This window comes from Condylura cristata, unplaced genomic scaffold (genome assembly GCF_000260355.1).
Source record: "Condylura cristata isolate star-nosed mole 26May11 unplaced genomic scaffold, ConCri1.0 scaffold00005, whole genome shotgun sequence".
NCBI classification, from domain to species: Eukaryota; Metazoa; Chordata; class Mammalia; order Eulipotyphla; family Talpidae; genus Condylura; species Condylura cristata.
Genome location: NW_004567106.1, coordinates 42,210,882 through 42,233,365, shown reverse-complemented (window position 1 = coordinate 42,233,365; position 22,484 = coordinate 42,210,882). Strand labels below are relative to the sequence as shown.

At 40.0% G+C, this 22,484-nt stretch overlaps 2 protein-coding genes across 4 annotated transcripts in view; one reads left to right on the top strand and one right to left on the bottom strand.

Moving 5' to 3' along the window:
• The window catches only part of CCDC146 (coiled-coil domain containing 146), an 89,240-nt gene extending 76,689 nt beyond the window's left edge, over positions 1-12,551 (top strand). For all 3 annotated transcript variants that reach the window (XM_004676904.2, XM_012720923.1, XM_012720922.1), the window contains 9 exons: positions 137-307; positions 2,963-3,051; positions 3,142-3,306; positions 5,635-5,859; positions 7,327-7,555; positions 8,898-9,026; positions 9,556-9,693; positions 10,942-11,190; positions 12,168-12,551. In XM_004676904.2, the coding sequence (XP_004676961.1) occupies positions 137-307; positions 2,963-3,051; positions 3,142-3,306; positions 5,635-5,859; positions 7,327-7,555; positions 8,898-9,026; positions 9,556-9,693; positions 10,942-11,190; positions 12,168-12,371 (1,599 nt within the window). In that variant the 3' untranslated portion in view covers positions 12,372-12,551. The remainder of the gene's footprint in view (positions 1-136; positions 308-2,962; positions 3,052-3,141; positions 3,307-5,634; positions 5,860-7,326; positions 7,556-8,897; positions 9,027-9,555; positions 9,694-10,941; positions 11,191-12,167) is intronic.
• Positions 12,552-13,138: 587 nt separating this feature from the next.
• Positions 13,139-22,484, bottom strand: part of GSAP (gamma-secretase activating protein) — an 84,601-nt gene continuing 75,255 nt past the window's right edge. Inside the window, exons 27-31 of the mRNA XM_012721081.1 lie at positions 18,531-18,650; positions 17,479-17,540; positions 15,758-15,859; positions 15,500-15,602; positions 13,139-15,127 (exon numbers count right to left, since the gene is read on the bottom strand). Coding sequence (XP_012576535.1) covers positions 15,036-15,127; positions 15,500-15,602; positions 15,758-15,859; positions 17,479-17,540; positions 18,531-18,650 — 479 coding nt within the window. The 3' untranslated portion in view covers positions 13,139-15,035. The remainder of the gene's footprint in view (positions 15,128-15,499; positions 15,603-15,757; positions 15,860-17,478; positions 17,541-18,530; positions 18,651-22,484) is intronic.

Sequence of the window (22,484 nt, the reverse complement as noted above, 5' to 3'; positions counted from 1 at the left end):
TGGAGCTAAGGCAATAGATTTAATGTTTTTATGTCTTAATAAAATGATTCCTACACAGGAAATAAAAGAGTAATCTAAGATACTGGGTTTAGTGAATTTGTTCAAACAAATTATGCTATATTGTATCTTTCAAAAGAAAAGCCTCTCAGAAGCTGAGTCTAAGTTAGTAGAACAACAAATTGCAGAAGAAAACAAGCTTTTAAAGGAGCAAGAAAATGTGCGAGATCTGGTATTCAACCTTGTCCGTATGACTCAAATCAAAATTGATGAGAAAGAACAAAAATCCAAGGATTTCCTGAAAGCTCAGGTAACTGCATTTTTGTAGCCAGCCATTAATTTCTACAAAAGTTTAAGTCAGACTCATTTCAACACAATCTTCAGAGGAAAGCTATCATTGTAAGATTCCATCAAGTTCCAGTGACTAGATTCAATTGTGCACTGAAAAATAGTTCCAGAATTCAGTAGTTAACAATCGAAAGGGGAAAGAGCAATGACAATGAGCAAAGGTTTTGAACAGATGACAGTTTCAGTCAGAATAAGGTAGGTCCTTCCAGTGTAAAGGTGGCTGCAATAGTCATCTGCCATTCTCCACCCTCTCACGCTTATCTAGGAACAACTCAAGAGCAGTAGCATTGGACAACTAAACTCTCCCTCCCATCTAGCCAGCATTATTTAAAACAATGCTGAAATATTCTGAGCTACAGCTTCGCCCCATGATTTTCCAGGGCTCTCACGCAAGTATCAGAGCTAACACAATGCAACTTTCCAAGCAAAAGCAATCAACCCAATGGCAAAAACAATCCTCCTGCCAAAATTCTAACATTAAAGTTAATTATTCCAGTAACGATTATATCCAGAAGTTTCCTGACTAAAAAAAGATTATGATATGACATATTACCAAAATAAGACTATCCGAACCTACCATGTAGCCCAAATGTTGACTATTTCTAAGTATAACATCTTTGCTAATACTAAGCAAGTATTTTTAACTTTTTAAATTGTATTTTTATTGAGGTAACAGTTTATAGCTGTACATGAGTGAGGGGCACAAGTTCAGATTATGTCACCACACCACATCCACCGTCAAAGCACTCATAATCCACAGTAGTCCACTGGTCCTTTCCCACTTTGTTTCCCATCCCCCACCTACCCCTCTGGTAGCCTGAGCAAGTATTTTGCACAGACTAGCATTTATTCTCATTTTTCAGAAAGACCTCATTCATGTCAAAGTGCTAATGAGCAACGAAGTTAAATGCAGATTTTGCAGAGAAGACTCTAACGTACAACCCATAGCAATTCTTCCAATTCCTCTTTAATTTTTTCTTTTTCCCCCTTAGAACATTTGGGACATTGGCAGATATTTAACACAGCCAGTTCATAGGAATATGGGGTGAATGGATGTCAAATAGTGAGATCAGAGAGCAAGAGAGGTCAGATGGTGAAATAACTTAATCCATGGTAAGCAGTTTGGACCTTGTCATGAAACTGAGACAAGTCCAGCTCAGTAAAAGGAAAGAAAGTGGTCAGGGAGGAATGGGGAACAGAAGGCAGCCTAGAAAGTGGGGTGCTGAGGAGAGGGGCAGGCATCAAACAAAGAGCAGAGGTATGAGTACTTTGTTACGAGGAACACTGGTCTTTTTATGAAGTAGACACTTTTTAAATTAACCTCAAAAACTGATATATTTGTTATTTATGTGTGTGATTAATCCACATAAACCAAACCTCATTATTAAGTGAGCTAATATATGTAATTGTACTATATTATATATATATATATATATATATATAAAGGAAAAGTAATGTATTCCATAGGTATTTTATAATATATACTATATTATATATAAATATATAATATATATTATATATGTAATTATATAATATATACTGTATTTTATATATTATATATGTATTTTAACGAAAAGTAATGTTTTCCATAGGTATTTTAAGATTGGAATAGTCTCTGAAACATTATCTATAATAGGCTGTGATTTCTACGAGATAACAGTCAATCTTGGGTTATTTTCACGCTTTTTGTACATGCCTAAAGAGGAAAGTCAGTGTTGCTATTACCCCCAAGATGGAGGAGAGGATACCACATTTTTATATCTGTTTACATATTTTTAATCTACATTTTATATACAATTATTTAATAATAGTCATTTCTTCCTAACTACTATTCTCACTGAGAACAGCCTAAAATTGTTAGAAGTCAATCTTGCCTCTGAAGCTTAGACTCCTTCGAGTCACTCCTGCAAATGGGTTTTTCTCTCACAGTCCTCAAGAGAAGCAACAGAAACTTTTATTTGGTTTCTACAATAAATACTCCATCTTTAAGTTTGTTTCCGACTTTAGAAAAAAGACCAGTGTTTTTGTATTTGAAGACCATAACTTGTGTATTTAGCCCGGATGATAGCTGTAGGACTTGAGAAGTGTAACAGTTGGCTTTTTAAATTCTGGTGTGCAGTCTCACAGACTACTCAGGGCTGAGCTCAGCAGGGTGCACGCGGAGAAAAAAAGCATGGGAATGCCAGCTAAAATCATGGCTGAGTCTCTCACTAAACATGAAGTGGTTCAAGTCATGATATGTACCAAGATTTACTATAAACCCCCCGACCCACAAGCAGGTACTCACCCAGCCAGCCATGCCATGGACTGTTACTCTTCAGCTTCTTCAAAATGTCCCCTTTTCCTCAAATTCAATATGTGCAGGCTAAACTTTCCTCCTTCTCCTCTCTCCATTTTCCTTTCCTGTTATTACTCCTCTGTGTTAGCTACGGTGATTTAGTTCAGCTGAGCAGGCAATGTTCACTCTTCCTCCTCCTCCCCCTAATTTGTACAATCCAGCTGGTCAAGGTAGAATTTTTTTTAATGAGTGGCATTGAGTTGGGGTTAGGCTAGCAGTGTTCAGGTTGTTGTCAGTGGGCTTTAAAAAAAAATGTCGCTCACAATTTTTACATTTCAGCAAAAATATACCAGTATTGTTAAGGAAATCAAAGCAAAGGATCTTGAAATCAGGATACACAAGAAGAAAAAACGTGAAATTCATCGAAGGTAAAAGAATTACATGATGATTTTTCTAACTAGATGGTGCGGGGAGGATTTTATTTCATACGTTTTGAAATAAAACTTATATTTTCACAGACTCAGAGAGTTTGCTAAACTATATGACACTATTCGAAATGAAAGGAACAAATTTGTTAACTTACTTCACAAAGCTTACCAGAAGGTAAATGAAATAAAAGAAAGGCATAAGATGTCATTAAATGAGTTGGAAATTTTAAGAAATAGTGCAGTTACTCAAGAAAGGTAAGTGTTACAATAACATATAGTCTTTGTATCAAAGGCTTGTCTTCTGTCTCATTGAACTCTAAAATAACCTGGGGATAATAAAATGTAAAATAATAGCCTTTTACAAAGATTGAAAAGCCCTTGTTCAAGCACCTTGCCTAACAGATGGGAGTCTAAGCATATGCATGTGATTCCTGATCATTCTATTGTTTGGGGACCATATCATTTTAAGTCAATGATAATGATAATATTTATCATTGTAAGTCAATGATAAGCTATAATATTTATCGATGCTTCCTATATTTATTTTCATTCATCTAGCACAAATCGAACACGTTGCATTTAAGTTAGAAGAGCTTCAAATGTTATTAACCGGCATCACCTGGTTGTAGACTTGAAGCTTCTGCTGTGCTCGTGGGAGGTTATAGAGCAGAGTGGCTAAGAGATGTAACTTTCTGGACTCAAATCTCAGCCTTACTACTTACTAGTTATGTGACCTTACTTCACTGGCCTCATTTCCTTACACAAAAAATTAGTCCTTACCGGCTCTCCCTGGTGGCGCAGCGGGATAAAGCACAGCACTAAGAAGCTAAAGCCACTTCCGCATGAGTTCGATTCCACCTGCCCCAGAGGAGATCCACACGGCGTGGCAGACCTCTCCTGGCCCGCCCGCTGCTCCCCTCAGCAGTGTACTTCGTTGATCTGCCTGTTCTGCTCCCCACTCTGTCTCTGGTGAATCCTCTCACCCTCCGCATCTCTGGCCTGTACCCCAGTTCCATATGAATGAATAAATAAATCTTTAAAAAAAAAAATTAGTCCTTACCTCGTAAGGCTTTTAGTTTATCCATATAAAAACACTCAGAAGTGTCCAGAAACTGACTTTCTTTTATTATTTACCTACCGTGTGCCCAAGTCTGTCATGTTCCTCATTTACTGAGCTCATAAAATCTGAACATTTTCTGTAGCCATTATTGCCCAGTTTCCTCTTATAGAGATATTCTAGATGGCCTCGTGTGTTAGGGGACTTGGGATAGAGATGGAACAGAGAAAGGGCTTTTCATAAAAAGGAGTGTAGCATTTCCAGTCAGGCACATTTCCAACATGAAAGTAGGTAGCATTCACTGCATGGGCAGACACCACCTTCAGGCCTGTGATATTCTGATATAACTCCCTCTTCTTCAAGAGAGCAGTCTCCTGAGGGTGACACAACAGTAAATGAATTACTAGTCACTTGCTTTGGTGAAAGCTGAGCAACACAAGCGTAGGGCACAAAAAAAAATCCTGATCTGGATGGAAGATTTGAGACCTGGGAAGATTACAGAAATTCCTGATGGGGTCATATAAGAAGTATTCTTATTGCTACTTCTGTTGTCTTTTTAAAATTTTCAATATAATAGTTTATTTTTACATCACTTTGTGCCTTTTTCACCACAGTTGTAATCCCCGTGGGCTTCCCATTACCAAATCACCCATGTGCCATCACCATAGTCCAGTGCACTTCCCCCTGCCCTGTTTTTATCTCATTCCCCACGTGCCCCCCCAAAATGTCTCTGATATATAGTTGTTCATTATTATTCCCCCTGGTCCTTTATGCTCCTGCTATGAGTGAAACCATCCGGTATTTTTCTTTTTCTTTCTGGCTTATTTCACTAAACATGATCCCTTCCAGCTCCACCCATATTGCTGCAAAGTCATGTGTTTATCTTTTTTGGTTGCTGAGCAATATTTTGTGTATATGTACCACCTCTTCTTGGTCCAGTCATCCACTTTTGGGCATTTGGGCTGCTTCCATGTCTTTTCAATTGTAAATAAAGCAGCAATAAACATGGGGGTGTAGGTGTCTTTTTGAATCAGTGTTTTTGTGTCTTTTGGGTAGATACCTAGGAGCGGGATTGCTGGGTCATAGGGAAGCTCCATTTCTAGCATTTTGAGGAACCTCCAAACAGCTTTCCATAGTGGTTGTATCAGCTTGCATTCCCACCAGCAGTATAGGAGTGTTCCTTTTTCTCCACATCCTCACCAACATTTGTTGTTGCTAGTTTTAATATGTGCCATTCTCACTGGGATGAGATGGGTGGTATCTCATTGTGGTTTTAATCTACATCTCCCTTATTACAAGTGATGTTAAACACTTTTTTCATATGTTTGTTGGCCATCTGTATTTCCTTTTTGGAGAAGTGTCTTTTTAGCTTTTCTGCCCATTTTTTTTTTGATGGGGTACTTCTGTTACCATTTAATGGGATATACTAAGCAAGAACCACTCTGACACTATTTATGTTTCAGAAATTTCATGGCTTTTAAAGAAACTAATGTATACTTGTGCCCAACTTCCCATTATTTTTAAAGAAAACTCCAAAATTCCATGCTAAAACACGCCAACAATGTCACCATCAGAGAAAGCATGCAAAATGACGTGTGCAAAATTGTTGCAAAGCTTCAGGATATGAAGGAGAAGAAGGAGATCCAGCTTAGCAACATTGACAGACTTGCCAGCATGATCACAATGATTGAAGAGGAGATGGTGCAGCTACGCAAAAAATACGAAAAAGCTGTTCAGGGTCGAAATGAAAGGTAAAAACTAGGAAATTAACATGATTCTTTAGAAATGTTGCCTTTCTTTTCATCTAGACTTGACAGTAAGTAGAGAGGGTCACTTGACATTGAAGTTTCACAGCCTTTGGTGGGGGGAGGGGCGCGGGCAGGTTGTATGTTTTGCCTGAAAGAAATGCTGTCTTTGTAAGAAGACAGGGAAGAGGAGGGTCTGGAGTGGCTTCTTGAAGATCAAAGTCCTGGCCAGCCTACCTTTCAAGATGCTTCTTACATCACCAATTCTCACAGAACAGTTGCATAAGTAAGTCTTTGTATCATTGTGTCCATTCCTGTGACAGGTTTGGTGTTAGCGAGTTATTAAGCCATGCTCCCAGTTCATTTTCTCAGGCAAGGTCATCAGAGTAGCTTTCTTTCTTTCAGGCTACAAGTCCATTGTTAATTGCTACTTGAACAGACTTCCAAGTTCCTTGTGTTCTGTGAATCTGGAACATGAGCCCTGTAGTCATTATGTGTAAGAGATTTGTTTTCATCAGCTCTTGACTGTGGGCTGCTCTGTGTAAGATGGAGCACTGAACCCTGAGATTCAAAAAGGTGCTAAAGCCTTGCCCTCGGCTTCTGTTGTCAGGAGAACTGGAACATGGGAGAGGCTGCAAATGACACAAAACCTAGAACTACAATTAGCCAAATACAACCATGTGCACACGTTTTGAGGCAGGAGAGAGAAAAATAGAAGCAATTAAGATGAGCCCTAGGGTAAGGGATAAGCACAGAATGTGGGAAGCTCTTGGGGATGCAGAACACCACTCGTTAAAAGGAGTGGCAGGTGTTTTCTCAGGAAGGAACAAAGCCTCCACTTTAGCTTCCAGCACACATCAAAGCATTTAGACCCTGGTCAGATCTTTGGGCCCAAGTTAGAAAATTCTTTTTTCTTCACTACATTCTCCTCATACGGACAAGTCTATCCCCCAACACACTAATAAAAAAGACAGCATTTTTCCTGCTTGTGGGAAAAAATTGTGTCCCAAATATTCAACTTTACAAGAACCTGGTGGTCCTGGCAAGTTATATTGAACAGAATGGTTGCAAAGACGCAGTCGTTGGGCCCCTGCCTGTCTACTTCTAACCAGACTTTGGTTGGCAAAACTGTCCTGAGAAAAGGGTCTGGGGGAAAAGGGTCAGACTATAGGATCATTTTCTTTCCATGTGGGGAATGACATTCTCTCCCCCCCTGGAAAACCTTTGTGACTGGCAGGGACACTGACCAGCCAACTCATGGTCAGCTCCATGCTGAGATGTAAACCACCTCAACCCTCTGATCGCCAGAAAAATTCAAAGTGTGGCATTTCAGTAGAAAGCCAGTGGGAAATCTCTGTTGTCCTCCAAAATTATGTTATTTTGTGCCCAAATCCGGAGAAGACCATAATATATTAACTAGTAAGACAGTGGCCTTCGCACCGTCTCAGTCTCTGGCTCTCAATCTCGCTGCAGTGGTGTTCAGCTGATAGAGCGGGAAGAAGAAGTGTGCATTTTTTATGAAAAAATAAACATCCAAGAGAAGATGAAGCTAAATGGAGAAATTGAAATACATGTCCTGGAAGAGAAGATTCGATTCCTGAAACTGAAGATTGCTGAGAAGCAAAGACAGATTCACGTGACCCAGAAACTGCTGCCCACCAAGCGGGCCCTCGATGCCGAGCTCGCGGTGCTCCAGATTCAGGTGGGAGAAGCGCTCCTGACGCTACCTGGCCCTTTGCTTGCTTCCCTCCTTTTATTAGTTTGTGGGTTGTGTAAATTCTCACATGTAAGCCGAGCTCAGCTACTTCTGGAGCCCATCAGAGCCATGAGGTGATGCCATCCATGGTGGAATCTGTGTTTCAGACGTGGCAGCTTCTGATTGCCCCCCTGCCCCGCCATCCCCAAGAAGCATTTCTGCCTTTCTTGGAATTCAGACCCTTTTAGGGTTCCACCTCAGCATCCTCAGTTCAAAAAGTCACATATCCAATCTTTCATTGCCTCTTGCAAAATTACGTTTCGATGCTTGCTTGAAAGATATTGGAGGCCACATGACTTGCCCTCTGAAGTTGAGATTGTTATTGGCAATCAAGTATAAATAATTAGATTCGCTATCAGCCCCTCTAATATCCTGTAATTTAGGAAACTGGACGCTCAAATGGTCTTTTTAAAAATGGGATAAAGTAAGAAAAATTTAAACACAAAACTATGTTGTGTTTAAATACAAACTATCACAAAATTATGATGTCACCATTTAAACTTATTTTTGTTGAGAAGGGAACAAAAATTAATTACTTTAAGCTTGCCAAGATCACTCTTGGACATGTTCTAAAGTACTTCAAGTACATTATCTCACTTGATGAATCAAATCCTTGAGACTGGGCATCTTCCCAATTCACAGCTTATCTCCCCATTTACCGGTTTCCCATAGGAAACTAAGTTTATAAAGATGATAAATTATGTTCTTGAAACTATATGGGTATCCAGTGGAAAAGCTGACAGTGATGACTCTTAGTTTTCACTGAGTTCCACATCTCTATCATCTCTGACCTAAAAGTTATAAATAACTGAGGCTATTTTTCACAGGTGGCACAATAATTACTCTTCTTTGGGAAGCTCTTAAACCTACTGCCAACAAAGGGCTTTAAGCTTTGTGCCTAGTACGTTGCCTACCTTGGCCTCTGTAACAACCTGCAGTGAACAGGTCAGGTCTGTTTGAGTTCTGCAACCCCCCCCCCCTGCATCCCTTGAGTATAATACGAATGGAAAGTAATCAAAGAGCTGGTCATAGGATTAGTTTCTTCTTTGATGACTCAAAAGGCACTACCTTGCCTGAGGGGTCCGTCACAGGCATCCCCCTCACAGTACCATGTGGAAACAGTAACACTGCTTACCTGTAAATCCCAGCAGAGAGGGTGTTGAGATTTCTTTTCCACCTTAACCTGGGTTAGTCTTTGCAGAACGACTGTAAAGACCCTAGGCTGTGTGATTTTAGGATTTACTGAGTCAAGAGAGTTTTAAAGTAAATGTTTCTTTTTGTTTAATAGTTTTCACAGTGTACAGACAGAATAAAAGAGCTGGAGAAAGAGTTTATAAACCCTGAGGGTAAGAACAGAGCCCGCTTCCTTCCAGGGAAGGATCTGACCGAAGAAGAAATGATCAAAAAATTAGACGCGGTAAATATTCTTTGGTATGGTAGCTCCTGTTAGCCCTGTGCGAGTCAGTGCCACAGTCATCTGCGGCTCCCCCGTTACACTGACCGACTAGTTACTAACATGTCTTATCACTGCCATCCTGTCAGAAAATCTTAGCTAAACTTTAGGCACTTGCCAAAGGAAGTCAGGTGCTCAACTTACGGTTAGGAGTGATTTAGCCCATAGGATTTTGACATCTTGAATTATTTGTCTTCCCAATGGGAGCTATCAGAGGCACGAAACACAGATGGAGTTGGAGGGCCCTTCTCCACCCACCACGCAGAGGAAGAACTCCCAGAGCTGCCCAGAGGAGGGGGGGGGGGGGGCGGGGGGGGTAGGTTTGACCTAGTTCAGTTCTAAACAATTTAGTGATTGCAAAAGCAATGTCTCCATTAAAGGAGGGAAGGCAAAATAACACTCAGACTAGGAAAGAAGATTTTTTTTATTTGACTTCTTTTTTCCCTATTAAAAATGTTTTCAAAAATAAACATAAAACTGTCTTCAACATTAGCTGGAACTACAGCTAGCCAAAGAGGAGGAGAAGTTACTGGAGAAGGATTTCATCTATGAACAGGTTTCCCGGCTCACAGACAGGCTCTGCAGCAAAAGTGAGGCTGGCAAACAGGACACGCTGCTCTTGGCCAAGAAGGTCTGTTGGAAACTCTGCTTGCTCCTCCACCCTGATCCTGTGGCTCCTTTCACTTTCTGAAGACTGATTTGTCCACTCAGAGATTCACTAGAGATCAGGCTTTATGACTAGAGAGACAGACATACCAAACTGTAAAGATGACTCTTAGAGAACTGTTCAAAATAAGTTTTCAATCTTGTTCCTTAAATAAATTCAGTTTATGGTGGGAAAACCTAAGCCTCTCCATGACAATAGTTACACGGAACAGGATACTATTCACATATGGCAGTTCTTGTTTTCATATTTCATATGCCAAGTTCAGCCTTCTCTAGCTTCTTGTGAGGGAAGAGGGCTCTACCCAGCAGTGGCGCAGGAACCACACGGTTCTCTCCTCCTCCCCCCCACCCACCTTCCGTGTCTCTACACTGCTTTTCTCTTATTTTCATTCAAAATTATAATTGGTGGTGGGAAGTCAACCGAGATGAAAAATGTAGAAAATAAAAATGATGTAAAAATATATATATAATATTTTTTAAATAAAATTATAATCTCCTAATAGTGATTGGAGCTAGAAGGCAGAATGATATTCAGATCCCATATCTGTGATTTTCCAATACTGGCAAATGACCTTGAAAACATATATAAATGATCTCTGCACTGAGTTTCCTGATCTGTGAGAAGTGTGATGCCAGCTGAAATTGTTGCCAGCATCACATAATTGAGCATAAGTGTGGGGACTCAACAAGGCATGTCTCCCCACCTCTCATCTTCCTTGTATAGTTTATGGTTCCTCTTGCAAGTTTCCCAACTGACTAGAAAATGGGAAATCCCAGCAAAGACTAACATTTTACTAGATAATGCCAATTTTTAAAAGTTTTGTTCTACCAAAGGATAATTGGTAAATTTTTCCTGGTGAATGTTACAAGTCAGTAACATGGCAAAATTTGCCAGAACTTAGACATTAAGAATACCTTTTCTCCCTCTCCTTGTCACCTCCTGAAAATACACTAAACTCTTCCTCTCTACGCTATTCACCCAGAAATCCAGTAACCGGATGAGTTCTTTTCTCTCCCTGTCCTTATTTATAAAAGTAGGATATTGGGATCAATCTCAGAGGTTCCCACCAATTCTTGTTTTCTGTGAGTTCTCATTGAATCTCTCCTTCCTTCAGAAAATAAAGTCCCTCCCCCCAACCCCCATTATAGCCAGCCAGCAGCCTGCGTTTTCTTCAAGTCTTCATATGCTAAGTCTTGGGCTTTTTGATTGTAGATGAATGGCTACCAGAAGAAGATTAAAGATGCTACTAAAAAAATGATGGCTCTTGTTGCTGAGCTGTCCATGAAACAAGCTTTGGCCATTGAACTCCAAAAGGAAGTTAGAGAGAAAGAAGACTTTATCCTTTCTTGCAATTCCAGAATAGAAAAGGGTCTCCCACTCCATAGAGATATTGAGAGAGAATGGCTGAAGGTACTTCGAGATGAAGAAATGTACGCACTGGCCATTGCAGAGAAGTCTCGGGTAAGCTTTGGCTGCTCTGTTGCATTTGTAAAGTGCATCATTGACACCTGACTCATGGTCATCTGGCCTGGCCATCATGGTTTATTGTGAGGGCCTCTGCGTATTATGGTAGCCACAGTCTTTTTCAGACTCTGCATCTGGGATGCATCTTGTCTTAACGCCAGTATTTTCTCCTCATACCACTAACCTAACTAGGTCTATCAGTGACTTCACCTGCAAATTGGCTGCTTAGCTTTCCTCCCTACCCCTAAGGTAGCTCTTTCCCAAGGAAACTACAACCTGGGGACCTAAAACCCACTCTCAGACTATTAAGTTGCATACCCAAAGGGCTTACTATTCACTCCTAACCCAAGAAAAGGATGCATTCCCAACAGACAAGGAACCTGAAAACAGGGTCTCGTTTGTAATTCCCACGTGACCTGGGGTCATATATTTTAGGGCATTCAGATTTTACCTATGGTGTCCCACCTATCACTTACCTGTCACCATTATTTAGGGTTCTTTTCAGTGCAATAAGAGGTTATTTTCCTGAAGCACAGGGAGACTCTTCAACAGGAGGATTAAAGCAAATTGCTACTTCTCTCCTGGTTCCACTTTATTCTTTAGTTCTTCTTTTGTGACATTTGTCCACCATCAGCTTACTAAATGAAATAACTTGTTATGCCTTTGTCAAAAACACAGATATCAGTGCTTGATGAAAGATAATGAGATTGGAGTAACCTGAGAGCAACACACATCATCCAATGAGACAAAATGTGTGTGTCTGTCTGTCTGTCTGTGGGAGAGGAGTTTAGGAGTCTAGAGGAGTGTGATGACTCCACCCTCATGCCCTCCTGTCCCTCTGGGCAATACCAGACAGCAGAGCCTAAGGCTGCTCAGACCCCGCTGTGCTGGTGGGCCCTGATGATAAAATGACTTCATCAGTTTTCAGAACACTGAACATGAATTATCCCCCCCCCCTTTTTTTTTTTTTGCAGGAGTTCTTGGATACAGATAATCGCCAGCTGCCCAATGGTGTTTACACCACTGCAGAGCTACGCCCAAATGCCTACATCCCAGAGGCAGAAGCCACTCTTCCCTTGCCAAAACCATATGGTGCTTTGGCTCCTTTTAAGCCCAGTGAACCCGGGGCCAATATGAGGCACATAAGGAAACCTGTTATAAAGCCAATTGAAATCTAGAAATAAACCAATCTAAGCTTCTCAATGAGAGCCCCAGGCCAACTCATATTCACAACTGGAATATGCCACTCTAACAGTTCTAAATTGCAAATATAGTGTCCAGCGTTAATCAACCAGAGGACAACGTGGCTTCCTCTCACAGTCACCAATCACCGTTTTACAAGAAGTTGAGTAGGTGGGACAAGAATTGTCTTACAGTCATGTCAAAACATATTTACACTTCTCATTTATTTTTAACTCTCTCTATTGCTATCTTCCAGAAATATGTAGTAGATAAGTTACTATAAAATGCAATAAAAAGTTTTCAATGAAAACCAGAAATTGCAAGAGTGGTCTTTCCTTAGCAAAGGAAATATTGTTCATTATATTCACTTTAAAGAGAAAGACAATATCCCAAGTGTAACAGAGGTATACATGTTTAATAAATGTGAAGTTAAATCATGTTAAAAACAGCAGGGAAGTATGTTTATTTTTCCTGTGATTTGCTTACAAGTAAAGAATCCTTTTGCCACAAAAATAATTATGGCCTAATTTATCTTTCTTGTAAAAGTAAATTTTCATTAAGGTTTGCATATTGTTATATGCATATAAACTCATCATTTTAAATTCTGATTCCAGATTTTTCAAAATCTCAGTGAAAATAGAACTTTGCCTATAAAGAGTTGAAAATGAGACCAACTGAAAATGAAGCTTACTTCATTATTCACATTTTATTGTATTTCATTCAACTATATTTTCCTAATTTTGCTTATAAGTAGATTAGAAATCTATGATTTTACATTCTCCTATGCTTAAGCTATCTTTATTTCATATGAGTATTAGTTTTATTTATGAATTTTATTTCACAAATCTGGAAGTGGGAAATATCATAGTCCTTAATTTTGCTAAACCAAACAAAATCTTTTCCAAGTCTCCATCCTGCCAGATTGAGGGGAAATTTAATCTCATTCTCCTGCAATCCTGAATCTATTGTTTTGTAAAGTCATTATAAAAATTACTTAAGCATGCCTAAAAGTAATATTATAAACTGTGCAGTTAATAAAAGGAAATAGGAAATATGATGTACTTAAAAAGTTTCTGTGTTGTATAGATAACACACATTCTGTGGTTATACATTACTAACCACATGAGGGATTTAAAAACATATATACATGCAGGAAGTTTAACAACATAAGGGAGAAATAATTTTAAGAAATCACAACATTATACAACACCTACTCCTGGCTCAGAGATGGTGAGAGGGTGCCACTGTAAGTAGGGATCATAATTAGATAGAACTTTTTAATCTGGCCCTGCAGCATGAACCCCACTTCAGTAAGTGGAGAAGGGATTCCACCTGGGTAAACAGCCTGAGCAGACAAAAACTGTGCTCAAGGATCGGTGATCTGGGCTGGTTGGAACACAGTACTCATATTGGGAAGTTGTATAGGCCAGGATGCAGGAGAATGACTTTGGCAGAGGAGTGACAGGATTGAATTAGTGTTCATCTCAAATATGTGTAAGATGAATTGGATCTTAGAAAGCAACCAGAACAATCCAGGTGTGAAATAAAGGTAGGAAATGAAAAGAATGACCTCTTGAGAAAAAATCAAATCAGAGCTATCTTGCAGACATGATGCTTAAGATTGTGAACCTTGCCAACCATGAAGTATGTGACCAAAAAGGAAAATTCTCTAGGAGAGGACAATTTTTTCAAAAACAACAGTGATTTTAGAAAAGAAGTTAAATATTTGTACTGGCTTGTGATATGTGTAGTCATTAAAAGTCCTCAAGTTCACTGAGCAAAAAACAATGTGAAGATAGAAAAGCAAAGGGTTATGGGCTAACCCCAGGAGCAACTGTATTGATGAATGGGAACAAAGTCACTATAAAAAAGAAAGGAAAGGTGAGATCTGAGGTATCTCGGGGTGTGTGTGTGTAGGGGGGTGTTCTTCCAGGAACATGTTCATGATCTCATGATTCCTGCTTAGAATAAATATGCCGTATTCAAAGAACAAAAGAACAAAATGTTCAATGTTTTGTATTTTTAATGACAAGATACTGTATCAAGCCATTGTAATTATTTTAAAAACTTTAAAAAATTAAATACAACTTCATCTGAACCTTCACAAAGACAAACCCTGATCATAATACTGTATGTTACCAATTTTTCTGTACTAGAAATAGCAGATTTGACTTGGTCCAAGTTTGGTTGTATTTTTTGACTTTTAAGTATACTTTTTCCAGATAGTTTTCATGCAACATTTTTCTGCTTGTTATATGTCATTTTCAATGACACATAAAGTTTTGCTTTTCTAAGTACTGTTTCCCTCATTTTTCAAGTCCACTTTATTTCAGAGCGCGACAGAAAGTAGCTTTTGGTCAAAGAAGCCACTATGGCACATAGGCCGTGAGGATGTTATCTGTGATTGCAAGCCTCCTTGGGTTATTCTCCACACTTGAGTGCTCATTTGCTATTCATAAGAGGGACAAGTTACAGGAGTTTAGTTCTTTCTGAATAAGTACCACGCTAAATTCAGAGGGCTCAACAATGCATTCTGATTTTAGCTAGCAATTTTAAATATTACTAGAGAATTCTCAATAGAAGTAGAACTATTGAACAAGAATGATGAGCAATGAGCAAGAATGAAATAATTGGAAGCTGACTGAATGACATTTTCTCTTTTATAGACCTAAAAGCATTGCAGTGTGTTTGAGAGCTGCTTCCTCTACAAATTTTGCATCAACATTGTCATGTCCTTCAAAAGTGCAAAGAACTGAAAAAAAAAAAGAAAGAAAAATGAGTGACTATTAAGTCATAGAACATTTATAACACTCAGTGAAATCAAATTACTTTAGATTTTAGTAAAACATTATTTGAGAATATGTGATTAAAATGTATTAAATCCCTACACCAAGAAAGCTATTCACATCAACCAGATGGGTACTTAATCTTTCAAAACCACAAAGGTAATTAATTATTCCTTTGGCAATTTACTCTAGGTAGCAAATTGTATATTGCTAATGAAAATGATATAAATGAGAAACAAGGGGAGTGGAGGGAAGGCACACACAAAAAAAATGAATAGAGGCTGATTGATGTGTGAAGGGAGAAATAGGGAAACCCTGAAAACAAAGGAGTAAATTACCTTGGTTCGAGGATTCTATATTTGTTAGTATTTCAATGAAGTAATTCAGAGGCAGAAATTCTACACTGAATGATGATGGCCTATCAGTCAGAGAAGTCCGAGGCTAAAAGAGAAATCACTTCTGGTATTAGTTGATTCTTCAAAACAAGCACAAAATTAAAGTGGTAAGAACTACACTTGCTATCTAACATGGTTATGTTCAAAGGAGCCAACTATATTAAAGAAACATTTGGGGGCTGGGCTGTCACACAAACTCACCTGTTTGTTATAGTTATAAAGCAGTCGCTTCACATGGTTTCGTGAAATAATGTTAGAACTCATAGGATGATCCCAAAGTCGACAGATCTTCTGACCAATAATCTATCATGCAAATTGAAAAAATAACAGATAAGAATTTTTAGGGTTTCATATATTCTCTGTCTGGTATTACGATGGTGGATATACATATCATTAAACATTTGTCTAAATTCAGAATGAATATCACCAAGCATGAACCCTAATGCAATGGGCTGTGAGTGATTATGATACATCAATGTACAATCATCAATTGTAAAAATGGTATGGGCTCTGAGTGATTATGATGCATTAATGTGAGGTCATCAATTGTAATAAAATGGGCCATTCTGGTGAGGTTTGCTGATAGCAGGATACTTTGCATGCAAGGGGGAAAGGGAAATCTCTCATCTTCCACTCCATTTTGTTGTGAACCTAAAATTACTCTAAAAAGATAGTCAATGATAAAAATTAAAGATTGGAAAAAATAGAAAATGTAAATCAAGCTACATTAAGTCCATGTGTCTTGTATGTAACTTGAAAAGTGTTATTCTGAAGTAGCTAGTTAGTCTAAAATATAGGCCCTTTATAGTTAACAACCCTTCAAGAAAAATAATTTTCCATGAGGTATGCTTCTGAATTTTGAATAAGTACTTCCTTAAATGCAATCCTGTAGAAAGCAGTTTATACATTATTGTTGCCAAATTCACTTTCTGAAATGGAGTTTATCTGCTACTCTTCAAAACTGGGCATTTGCATATGAACCCTAAGTGATATTTTGATAAGAAACTAAAGATTGTAAGCATGTTTACATCAACTTCTCTGCCAATGTCTTGCCCAGAAATTTTTGAATCCCTAAGAGTATGAGGCAAAAAAAACCCTCAAATCTGGAGACCAAACGAAACGTTCAGACATTCCCCAGAGGGATCTAGCCATAGAAAATATGCTTTGTTTTCTATTCTTGCCTTTGCTTTGCTTTAGTAAGCCTTTGAGGGGAAGAGGGTGTTATGAAGCAAGACGATTAGATCCAGAAGGCATCAGACATCCCTTGGAGGGAGGATGATAGTACCAGAGACACCAGTGCTCAAGATCTGTAAACAAGCTGGGGTGGGGGTGGGGGTGTCTCTGGGGTTGGAAGTTCAGAGTCACAGGCTCTGGAGACCTTGCCACATAACTCCACATCTTTATAGTATTTCTAATGCAAAGAGCTAATATCCACCACAAAAACAAGGAGTGCCTGCCCATACAAACCTTTCCCTCATGTTTCTCATTCTTCCTTTGACCCAGGAATGTTTTCCTGCTGTGGGGGAAATGACAGTGGGAGGAAATACAGTTCTAGAACCTTCTGACCTCACCTGTACTTAAATTTCTTACCAGTTTAAATACCAAAAGCACACATTTTCCCTTTCACAGCCCTCAGATTCACGATATAAATATTAGGGTGGTTTCCTAAAGGTAGAAAATGGCTAAATGTTTTTGGTGAGCAGTGCCAAGCCCAGTACAGAGCCAGAGTAGCAAGCACAATCTGGCCCAGCCAGGAGCAGATGCTCAGGGGTGGGAATGGATGGGATTTCTTGGAAAGGGCTGAAAAGTGAAGCAGTTTAATTGACTTAGCCCAAAGCACATAAGTGCTTTTCTTACAAAGAGAAATTGCAGGAGGTCCATGCCAAGGCTTAGAGAGAAAACAAAATATAATTCAGGATTACCGGAGGAAGTCGCACAATGATGCTGAATTTTAGTTTTTCATTTTTCTCTGTGTTGTCGAGATCTACAAGATAGTAAGAAATTGGCAAAACCTCAAACATATCAGAATTCTCCATGTTAATACTGAGCAAGCTAACAATACTTCCATGGCTCATCCTGCAAACACATGCCCTAACCCTGCATTTCAAGCTAAATTTAACAATGCTTTGACATTTTTAATTTTTGTCTCTGAATAAAAAGGGATTTCTAATGAAGTCGTTTCTAGATATCAATGGATACACTTGGTTATAGGCTGCCAACCGCAAGGCAATTTTACTGAGTAACTTAAAGCAGAAGGAAGGCCCCTTGAAAAATGGCAAATACTTTAAGATGTATTAGCAAAATTCATTGATAAAAACCCTACAATTGAGTAAGTGATGGTGACTACACTACAAATGAATCTCCTGCCCTCAAGTGCCTCATGAAAAAAAAAAAAAGGGATTTTGTAGCTACATGTGGACTGAGAAGTCCTTTGGGGCCTTCTGAAGAGCTCAGGCACTAGAACTGGTCCAAAAGAAGTGAGCTACACTGAAGTTGCACTCAAGAGGACCACCTGTCTATTTTGTGGAGCCCAGTGCAAAGCGAAAATGAGGAGGCATTGGTTCAAATATTAAGAATTTCACAATTTAATACAGAATGTTAAAAACCTCAGGGCTTGGCCCTCCCTGGTGGTGCAGCGGGTTAAAGCATAGCATTAAGAAGCTAAAACCATTTCTGCATGAGTTCGATTCCCGCCTGCCCCGGAGGTGACCACATGGCGTGGCAGACCCCTCCTGACCCGCCTGCTGCTCCCCTCAGCAGTGTACTTCGTGGATCTGCCTGTTCTGTTCCCTGCTCTGTCTCTGGTGAATCCTATCACCCTCCACATCTCTGGCCTGTACCCCAGTTCTGTACGAATAAATAAATAAATCTTAAAAAAAACAAACAAACAAACAAACAAAAAAAACCTCAGGGCTCTTCTCAGTGCACCAGGCCCTGTGTGACCTCACACCCCCATGAAGCCAGAGCCTCTTACCTTTCATGAGCCTTGTGACAGCTGTTTCTGTGGGAAGCAACACTCCATTATCAATGTAATGCAGCAGGTTATGCAAAGGGAGACAGTGGACACCAAGGATGGTATGCAGAGTGTGAAAACCTAGGATGAGACACAGAGGGTAAAAAGGGTCAAGCCAGCCTCTCTAGCCTTCCAGGGGAATGAACTCAGTAATGTTAATAAAGCACTTAGCAGTGTGCTTGGCACCTTGAGTCAAATAAATGCTCTTGAAGACAAGGTTCAAATTTCCTTCTCTGTATTTTCACTACTAAATATTGTGCTGGACATGTAGTAAGATCCCAACAAGTACCTGTTCCCTTTACCTTGTGTCCTCTCCTAGCAAAAAGAAGGCAAGGCCTGCTCGATGCAAAATGTTTTTACAGTTGAATAAGTCTGCAATTCTATAGTAAGGGGGGGGGGGAGAAAAATTAGTAGAAGAGCTTCAAATTCCATATGTCTAGCTAAAAAATTGATGGGAGGAAAAATTGGATCAGAAGAGAATAGTGGATATGCCTGATATCTCAGCATGCCCTGAGAAAGGCTTTTGTGGTCTACTTGCACTAAATTATAGAGAAAAACAAAAAAAGAATTAAAACCATAGAGTCAGAGAGTAAGTCCCTAGGAATTCAACAGAGAGGAAGGCATTCTCTCAGACTGAAAGTGTGTGGGGAGGGCTACCCAAACCCCCACATGTCTAGAGTGCTAAGTGTTCTAATAACAATAAAAACACCCATGGAAGAAGATATCCAGCCAGGGGAGAATCAGAAAAATTCCCCTTAGAAAGGATGGAATGTGAGGGGAGGTTTGAAGGGTAGACATAATTCTTGGGAGTGGAAATGAGGTGAATCAATACAGTGAGTGGAGATAACAGAACAAGCTGGCCTAACTGCAGCAGACTCTGCTAGACGCTTGCTGGTCCCTAACAGCAGAGATAATAAAGCCTTTCTGAGCCTCCACTTCTTTAGCCTTAAAAGGTAGTCTGAGTCCCCTCCTCAGGGCTGTGGAAAGAACTAGAGCAAGGTCTGCAAAGGGCCTCACAGGTGGCACAACAGTGACAAATTTCAAAGGTGAATTGAGGCCTTCAGTCTACACATTGACTCACTTGGTCCTCCACATAATGCCACTGAATGAGGAGCTTAGGAGATGGACCCAGGCAGTGAGTCAGGATCAAGATGCCTCAAGGCCACTTATCAGACTGAGTGAAACTGGTTGGAGTCAGGGTGCCCCCAACCCAGGGAAAAAGGACCGTTCAGAACACCAACACAATAACAATGCCAATAACACAGTAACACAATGCCAAAGCAATGGACCAAAGCTCGTTTGGGGAGAGCAGGTCAGGTAGCCTGGGAGGCTCAGTAACTTTGAAAATCCCATGAGCCTCAACAATCAGCAAGAGACACAATGCTGGGCACTGTTCAGCCAACCCCCCACTCCTTGCCCACTATACCTGTACAATACCTGCTTCTCGCCCTCTCAGCAGCTACCCACTCAGGACTCCTCCCTGTCTAGACAGCTTTCCTGTCTTTTATCTGCCAATCAACGTCTTGCTTTTCTGCCTAACTCTGGTCTCCACAATGAATCACTTACTCAGGTAGATAAGAACAGAGAGCCACTGGACCCCTCCAAGCCAAATTTACCATTTGATGTGATTCACCAACTGGGTTCCCATTTTTATAAATGGCAAAAAATTGAAATTAACAAGAGCTAAGAAACTTGTCCAGGATCGTATATATAGTAAATGGCAGAGATTAAATTTGAATGAGGCTGTAAGATTTTAGCCTAGGCTTTTAACTATGACATTATCAGGCTTTGATAACAAGTAGTTATGTTACTGGAAAAATATGAACAGAGGCCCAAAGGTAAAAGAGTAGGGGCATGTTCAGAAAAGATGAAGTGATCCACCTGAGTTGACACCAGGTATGTAGAGGATGATGGGGAATGAGGCTGTTAAATCTAATTCATTCACAAGCCCCTTCCATACATGCATCAGGAAAGGGTTGGGCATACAATGATAAGCAAAATAGACATGACTGCTGCTCTCAGCTGCCAGTCTGATAGAGGAAACAGGTGATCAAGTAGTCACAATAGTAAACAGACATTTTAAAATATGGGCAGATCTATGAAGGAAAAATGTAGGGTGTCCTCAGCACAACTCCTGTGACAGGAGTTGAATGGTGAAAGACAGTAAGGAGTTAAGTGTTTAGTAGACTATGGGGAGGCACTGAAAGTTTGTGAACAGGGTGGAAAAGAGTTAAGTTTTATTTTTGGAGTATTAAGATGGCAACATGCAATGAGTGGGATATAGTAACAGTTTGCTGCAGGAGGTATGAAGACCTGCTGGGGGCTTACTGCATGCACTTGAGCAAGAGGTCATAAGGGCGATGACAGCAAAGAGGAAAGAAGGGATTGGAGCTACAGTGACATGGAGCGGCTCGGAAACTGATTAGTTGCAGATGAGAAATGACAAAGAAACACAGCAAAAGTTTATGACAAAGAAATGATACCCGAAGAGCATTAGCTCTTGGACTCAGAAATCATAGCTTTCCCTCAGCTCAGGAGGCCTGAGCAAACACATGGAACCTGAGTCCCAATCCTGGCAACATCAAAGGTCAGACAAAGTGCAGACTCTGCCCACAAGCAGATGTTAATCCACTGCCTTGCCTAAATCTCAAAAAAAAAAATAAATAAATAAATAAAATAAGAAAAAATAGTGACTTTACTAGCTAGTCAACATGAGATCTTTTCTTTTTAAGATTTATTTATTTATTCTTACAGAACTCGCCAGAGGTGCAGGGGTGGTGAGAGGATTCACCAGAGACAGAGTGGGGAACAGAACAGGCCGACTGACAAGGTACACTGCTGAGGAGAGCAGCACGTGGTCAGGAGAGGTCTGCAGTGCCATGTGGGTCACCTTCAGGCCAGGGAGTGAACTCATGCTGCAGGGGCTTCAGAGAACTTCATAATACGGTGCTTTAACCTGTTGTGCCACCAGGGAGAGCCCCAACATGAAATCTTTTAATGGATCTGAAGGGTATACTCAAGTTTAAAAATATATAAATTATTTCTGAAAATTTTATAAAAGGTTATGGATTCTCCCCCCAGTCCTGTGTCCATGTCCTAAAGAACCCTGTGACCCTCCTCCTCTATTCCAAGGGCACTGTCCCAAAGTCAACTGCTGGTTCTTGGCCTCCTTCCTGCACTCAGCTCTAAGTAAAAGAGAAAAATTGGCTAAAAGTGACATCAGTTCTAAAACAGAGGACAATTCCAGCCAACTCCTAACTCATCCTCTAGCTAAGACTCTGGCCTTCTCATGCCAGCAAGGGCAGCACAGGTCCTTTTTTAACTGCAAACACTACATCACTTCCTTTTTGTGATGCTCATTCCATCTTTTAAAAAAAGATTTATTTTGTTTATGCATACAAGAACTGGGCCAGAGGTGTCAGGGGTGAGAGGATCCACCAGAGACAGAGTGGGGAGCAGAACAAGCAGATCCACTGAAATACACTGTTGAGGGGAGCAGTGGTGAGACAGGAAGAGTCCTGCTGTGCTGTGTGGACCAGCTCCATGGTGGGGGATCAAACTCATGCCACAATGCTGTGTAGCTGTGGTTAGCTTCATAGTGCTGAGACTTAAACCCTTGCACCACTAGGGAGGCCCTCATTCTATTTTTTAAAATCATTTAGGTAGGTTTCTAATACTTGGAAATCAAGCAAATCTCACTAGTCCAGTAAGCCTAGAAAGCAAGTATACTTACACATGTGCACACACAAACACATACACAACTTCGAGTCACTTTCATTTCCATGTTACAAGAGGAAAACCAACATTTAAAAGAAAAGAGAGAGGGCAGAGTAAAGACGCCGAGATCACCGCGTCCAAGCCTGCATAGGAATTGAGGACTGAAAACAGACTATAGACTCACTTACTACAAGTTTT